This window comes from Scomber scombrus, chromosome 1 (genome assembly GCF_963691925.1).
Source record: "Scomber scombrus chromosome 1, fScoSco1.1, whole genome shotgun sequence".
NCBI lineage: Eukaryota > Metazoa > Chordata > Actinopteri > Scombriformes > Scombridae > Scomber > Scomber scombrus.
The window spans coordinates 4,247,326-4,254,951 of NC_084970.1; the positions used below are offsets into that span (position 1 = coordinate 4,247,326).

At 40.2% G+C, this 7,626-nt stretch overlaps 1 protein-coding gene across 1 annotated transcript; it reads right to left on the bottom strand.

Annotated features, from left to right (window-relative positions):
- Positions 1 to 1,844: 1,844 nt before the first annotated feature.
- Positions 1,845 to 6,198, bottom strand: LOC133978097 (protein C19orf12 homolog). Its single transcript, XM_062416451.1, has 3 exons — positions 6,118 to 6,198; positions 4,685 to 4,859; positions 1,845 to 2,521 (listed from the first exon to the last, which is right to left on the bottom strand). The coding sequence occupies exons 2-3, from the start codon at positions 4,842 to 4,844 to the stop codon at positions 2,256 to 2,258; spliced, it is 426 nt and encodes a 141-aa protein (XP_062272435.1). The 5' UTR covers positions 4,845 to 4,859; positions 6,118 to 6,198; the 3' UTR covers positions 1,845 to 2,255.
- Positions 6,199 to 7,626: the final 1,428 nt, after the last annotated feature.

Here is a 7,626-nt window from a genome sequence, read left to right on the forward strand (position 1 = left end):
ATCACTTCACCATTACAAGGCTACTGTTGTGTCAATTTTTGAATTTCCCCTTTAAGGGATCAGTAATGTTAACCCTACTTTACCTTATGCACAGAGGATTAGAAAAACATATATGATCACCAGACACCACGTGAACACAGAGCCTCCAGGCCTCTGAGGGAGTGGCTGCCAGTTTTTCTTGCTCAATAATTGAATTATTACACCACACATGTCACATGATAGATTCAGAAAACGTGATTCCACACGCTGTTATTTTGGTATGCTCAAATATTTGGAGGAGTTCATCACCCCCCACCTCACCATCACCTCCGCTCACTGAGAACATGATCTGGAGTTCAGGGAAACACCTAAAGTTTATTTAAGTAGCGTTCAATAACTAGAGCAGGCATCAGGATTTGACAGAGCTGAAGTCAGACTGTCACTGTAGCAGCAGGTGTGCATAGCTAGATACTAAATAAAGCTGTCGTGGTTCAGATGATACTTCAGATTTTCTGTGGTTGCCTCTGTGTGCCTGCTTCTGTTAGTCTGCATCAGCTGTCACATCTACTCTCATTACAATAACAGTATTGCTAAACGGAGCTGATTTATCTCCTGTAATCAGTTTGCTTTGGCTCATGTTCCTTCTGTGGTCAAAGGTGAGTCTCGACTCATTTTAGCCCTTATTGATCTCCTTGAAAAGGGTTACAAGTCAGAGAAGGTAAAAGTCATGTTTGAATGTTGCTTCAGGCTCTGAATCTCAACACAAACACTGTGAGGCATCTGAGTGAGAGAAAATTGACTTGACATGAAACTAAACTGCATAGAAAATGACTGGAATATCATGATATTGTAGTAAAGATTCAGGATTTTAAAGGATGTATTCCACTGCCCTTTCATCACTTACCTTAGCTTATCTTATCTTTTTTTCTCCTTTACTTCAGTGATTATAGGTGATAACAGGATTTGTGAGTCACCCATAAAGAAATGATCAGCCCTGATTACTGCAGAAATCTGTTATCTTCAGTAAGTAAATAATCTCATCACATTATGAATAAAGATTTTAGATAACTGTCTCAATGTTTATCAGGTTTAATACAGACCAGTTTATCTAGTCTTAGTTCTCATCATATTCTGTAGAAGTTGTTGCTGTTAAACTTAAAATTGGAACTTTTTTTTTTCTCCAATTCAATTTTTTCTCCAATTCAATTTCTGTAATTATTTTGTTTCTGTTGAAATTCAAACCAGCTTTTAGAAAAGGAGCTTTAACTTTGTCCGTAACATTGTTGATGATCTAGTTGATCTCCGTTCCGTTTAGCTGTCTAGCTCATCTTATGATAAATGAACAAAGAGCACAACAAACATTTTACATAGAGTAGCAACAAGTTACTGCCTCCATATAAAGACAATAGTAAAACAGCTTTGGTACAATGAGAAATATATGGAAGCTCATTTTCATGAAAAAAAAAATGACACCCCAAGTCAACATTACATGACAATATTATGAATTACAGTACACAAGTGATGACTTACTAAATCAGTGTAATGTAATATGAAGTCAGCATTATGAGTCCAAATTATGAGATAAATCAAGTTTATTAGATCCTAAATCAAAATAACAGAGTTTTAGTCAAAATTTTGACTTCTCATAATTTTGATTTACTATGAGTTTGTTTGCTTTTTTTATTCTTATGTATAACTTTTAATCATTTTTATTTCTTTTCCTGGCCATAACATGCTTCCATAAAATGGACAACTTATGTTTTAATAAAAGTGCTTGTCATGCAGACTGATATCCACAGACAGTCACACAACTTGAAGTAATTAAACAATCAATCACAAACTGAGACTCTGGGACATTTCCTCACTTGTTTTCTTGCCAAATATTTATTTGTCATTCATGAACAGAGGAATATTATAAAAACACCCTGATACAGAGTGTGAGGATACGATTCTATTCCTGTCCAGAATAAATGAGTCCACAGGCACCCTTCCTTACCAAGTTAAAAAAAAGAAAAGAAAAGGAAAACTGATGTTGTACAAAACATTATTTGTGCAGCTGGTCATGATCCATTCATTATTGAGTAATGTAGAAAAGTCCTAATATGTCAGTGATTAGCTTCTTTTGAAGATAAACAGTGATAAAAGCAAAAGGTTGACAGATTGATATGATAGTCATTCAATTGTAGAAGCTGTTTTTCACAGTTTTTCCAAAATATACATAAATAAATCTTTTAGTCCTGTTGTGTTTGTCAGGCCGGGCCATGAGTCAGCATGATTCAGTCGGGATATCGCACCTCTGCTTTCAGTTCATTTGTGACGTAGCCAAGAAGTGCTGCGACGACCTGCTGCTGGAGGGTGACGTTGCCCATCACCAGGGTGATGAGCTGAGCTGCATCCGTCCAGTTCAGGTTACCTAGAACAGCCGTGACGTCGTTGCAGAGCTTCTGCTGCTGGGCGGGGGGCAGCTCCATCAGGATCTGAGGAAGAGGTCTGAACTGGCCACTTGTCAGCCAGCTGCCCAAGAGACCACCTACTGCTCCACCTAGAGGAGATTTAAAGAGGGAAGGATGGCTCAGATAGAGGCTCAGATAGAGGCTCAGAGGAAATGTGCAGTTTAAAGTAAACCTACAATAAAAAACAACTGCTTTCAAACTCAAATACTGCAGCATTTTACAGGATAATAGTCTGCTGATTAGATCTGTCACAATAATTATCGACAATAACGTAATTATCAACATCCTCATGTCTATATATGGACTTATCATATGATACATGGACATGAGCTTGATAATTTTTTTACCTCAGTATCGCCACACTTCACATTAGCAGCTAAGAGGTTATTCATGTCACATTGGCTAAGCAAGTAGTGTCCTCCATTCCTCACTGTGTACGTCCTGAGTGGAGACTGTAGAAGAATTAAAGGTAAATAACTCTGTCCCCAACCATAATGACAGTCTGTGTTTTTACAGAAGAGTAGCATCCACTCTCTAATCATCCTCTGTTCCATCCAGTGGAAACAACAACAACAAAGTTAGTGAATCTTTTAGGCTTGAGATCTGTGCTTATACTGTGTGTCGCTGCCACTGCTCAATAAAAGCTGCTCATCTTTGCACTTTTACTCATCGCGCTTCAACAACAGTTTGGTCTGTAAATACTGAAACATCACAACAACTACTGTCCTGAAATACTTCTGAACAAACCACTGAATCAGCATCCGCCTGTGAACCCTTTTGAGTTTTTTATTTGTCCATACAACATACAGCAGTAACGGCTCATCGGGGGCAGAACGAGTCCCTGCCTCGGGATATGTACTGTGTGACCCCGAAAAATAGATGAAGATCAACAGAAAGCGCCAAAATAGGTGCCTATAAAGTGAGTCGGGTGGGTCCTATCGAGGTCCTCCTACTCTGCAATAGAGGCACAACGGGTGAGAAGACCGAGTGAGAGGACATTCCTGTAAAGTTCCCGCCTCCTAAATTTTACCTGGAACTTCCTTAATGGAAATGGGACTACTGTGTGTGTGTGTGTGTGTGTGTGTGTGTGTGTGTGTGTGTGTGTGTGTGTGTGTGTGTGTGTGTGTGTGTGTGTGTGTGTGTATTAAAGTCTGACATATGTTCCTCTTAACAGCTATCAGCACTTGTTAATGAGCCACAGCACTGCAATGACTTCCTTCATGACCACAAGCACACAATGGAGTTTATTGAGTCTGAATCCCCCCCACACACACACACACACACACACACACACACACACACACACACACACACACACACACACACACACACACACACACACACACACACACACACACACACACACACACACACACACACACACACACACACACACACACACACACACACACACCATCCTGCTGCTGTAGCTAACACTTTGCATTTGTGGTTAATCCTGTGTGAGTAACATCTGCTAATTTGCAACACTCTCTTTGTGGTTGTTCAACTTTGCTTTTCAATGCTTCCTGTTAGCCACACTTATGGCCAGTTTCATGACATGATCACAAATTCTCACGTTTTTCCAGTATATATATATATATATATATATATATATATATATATATACATATATTGTTTGGATGGGGGGGCTATTTTTTCCTTTATTAGTAAGTTAGTGGCAGAGAGGCCAAAAGAAAACAAGGGGAGAGAGAAGTAGGTACAACATGCAACAAAGGTCACTTGCTTGATTTGAACCAGGGACATTGTGTATATGGCATGCACTGTAACTACTGGGCTACCAGGGCAGAAAACATAACAAATAGTGATGTGAACTGAGAAGCTCATAGAGATGAACCCAGAGAGAATTATCAATCAACTCTGCAGTTCCACTCAGTTCTAACAAACGTTTTTAGCGTCTTTTCAGCTCATGTTTTTGGTTTTATGGCTCGGAGCTTTACTGTTATTGGTCAACATTTCAGTGAAAACATTCTCTGGTCAGCACCAAACCACAGAAATAATAGCTAACGACTAGCTGATTAAAATAGTGGATCATTTAGCAGCTGAAGAGCCAGATGTTTCCCTCAGGAGTTAGTCTGGACCAAAATGGAGCTAACAGGAAAAGGCAGTACTGGACTTAAATTTGTCAAGTGGTCATAGGCACAGCTCCAAATGAATGCTGGATGTTACTCTGTGTCTGCTGGATGTTACTCTGTGTCTGCTGGATGTGTGAATAAACAACACGTTCTTCTTACCAACAGCTATTCCCGGTGGGCCGGCCAGCAGCCCTCCTACGAAGGCGGTTCCTCCGGCCACCATCGCTCCTTTGGTGGAGTTTTTCACCGCGACTTTGATCTGATCGTGAGCTGATAGTTCACAGCACAGACGCATGACGTCATCCATCCGTGGAGCCATCTCTGCATTAAGGCACTGCCGAGAGATGAAAGTACAGATTAAGTACTTTGGTTTTACTTTCGGTAGTACTGACTACAGTGGAAAAAGGCTGGTCAGCTGATTTTACACAGATGCTCCACATGTTTTATACCATTCTTTGGTAGCGTTAGCATGTATTTAGCAACTTATCTTATGTATAAGTAACTTTTGGTGAACTTGGCATCAAAGTCATTTCATAGTCAATATGAGACTGAATATGCAAGTTAGAATAGGTGTTTTAAGGTGGTATTTTAAAGGAGGAGACAGCCAGAATTGCAAATGTCTTTATGCTGTCGTCTACATATTATATGAGAAATGTTGTGGAGTGTTTAAAACTGTTAAATGTCAAACAGAACCATGTATGACTCACTGACGTGAAAACGGAAAGAACAGGAAAGGTGAGACATCAATGCAAACAAATAACCACGTAGAACAACTGTCAGAAGATTTTGGTTTCACTTTTGCTTCAAGGTTCAGCAGAGCAAACAGCTGTCTAATAATACATATACATATAAGTCTCGCTCTGTCTACATGTTTTCCTCTGAAATGATACACGTGAACAAGTGTCTGATTTTAATACAAACTACAGCCAGGTGACAAATTAAAGGAAACAACCCCAACATAAACCACAATCTCCTATACAGTCTCAACATGTTTATGCATGCATTGCTTAATTGTACCATGCATAGTACATCTGCATTGTATATTTCTCCTCATTTATTCAGGTTTTTCCTTTAACTTATCACAGTGTGTATGTAATGTTTATTGTACTGGATGTATGCTGAATGTTAAAGAAGGTGCAGTGAAACATCTCAGGTAAACTGCAGCGGTATTAGTGTTTAACATCATTATTATTGATCTGAATAGAGTTTTATTAGTGAGTCTGGTTTAAACTTAACGTTACAGCACTGGACCGGTGTTATGTCGAAGTTTTTTTTTGGTGGGGGGGGGACAGACCTCGACACAACACCGGTGTGCTCCATCAACTGAGGAAAAAGAGGAGTTCATAGGTGCTTATGGTGTTTTTTCTGTATGAGATAACATTAAAGACGATATCATTAATGCGCAATGATCACCGGTTCAGCATTACACCATGTTACGTTTAGTTTCTATTTCAATACCGAACAAAGTCTAACCTGACTCCACATGCACAACAGAGCGAGAGTTGGTCTGTTTAAAGTGATAGTATGATATAAGGCAGCTGGTTCTATACTGTTATTACACTGTTGTTAACAAACAGAGACGTAGTTCTTACCTTCAGTCCTGTCCTCAATGTACCGGTTGATTTTTCTTCTGATCATATACATTCAACTTTCCTCCAACTTCTGATGTTCGCACTGCATGATGGGATTGACAATCGACTTCCTGCTATAAATCAGAGAGTGACGTTAAGTAACAGACGGCCAAGACAAGATGAATCAAGACAAGATGAAACTAGTACTGGGTTCAATATATGAACCCAGTACTAGTACTAGTACTGGGTTCATAGTACTAGTACTGGGTTCATATATTAGGTAGGCTACTACATGAAAATCAAAGCCAGAATGGCAGAAAAAGGGTATGGGGGCTGGAATACTCTCATATATCAGCAGGCAGCACAGGCGGCTGGTGTTTGGAGGAGGTGAACTATCTTGAACTGAAGAGCTCTTCGATAAAATGTCAAAAATACATAAGTATGGCGTTAGTTATCCTTTCTACACTTTATTCTTGTCAAATAAGCCTATTCATTTCGCTTAGTGTCAAATACATTCTGTTTTTCAGTGTGTAAACTGGTTTATTCATGTTGTCTGTTTCTTTAACTTAAGTGAACGTTTGTTGTTGTTTGGCTCTAGGGCGGTTACACATTACGGTTACATAGACGATATGTTGAAATTGTCTGTCTTGTAGGCTACGCTAGTTATAATTGGAGAGGAGTCAGTCATGTTCACATTCATGTGGAAAACAAGCCCTGATATTTCCCTCCACATTAGCACTTTTTAAATGTCCACATCCGTTCCAGCGGGGTTGTTGACGTTTGACATAGCGAGTGACGCGGATTTTAAGTACCGCCCACCCGGAGAGGACAACCAATCATCGCTCTCCATTAACTTTGAGTGAAGGGCCTTCTTGTCACTTCTGCTGCCTGCTAGCAAACAACAGAAACATATCTACCCTTCAGGGGTGTCAAACATGCGGCCCCCGGGCCAGAACCGGCCCGCCGAGGAGTCAAATCCGGCCCACTTTCCTTCCTGTCTTCTTTTCCTTCCTTCCCTCCTTCTTTCCATCCACCCTTTCTTTCCTGTTTTCTCTTCTTTCCTTCCTTCTTTCCTTCCGTACATCCTCCCGTTCTCTCTTTCTTTCTTTCTTTTTTCCTTCCATCTTTCCTTTCTTTCATCTTTCCTTCCTGTCTTCTCTTCCTTCCTTCCATCTTTCATTCCTTCTTTCCTTCCATTTCTTTCCTTCCTTCCTTCCATCTATCTCTCATTCCTTCTGTCTTTCCTTTCTTTCATCTTTTCTTCCTGTCTTCTCTTCCTTCCTTCCTTCCTTCCTTCCTTCCATCTGTCTTTCCTTCCTTCCTTCCTTCCTTCCTTCCTTCCTTCCTTCCTTCTTTCCTTCCTTCCTTCTTTTTAATGGACCGGCCCACATCAGATCATATTCGTCTGTATGTGGCTCTTGAATGAAGATGAAGTTACAGGAATGAGATGTGTTTATCTAGCTGCAGGCATTTTGTTAGCGTGCCAGCCCTTGGTTGTGTATCACGGTGCCGGTGGGCTTGGTTTTCACA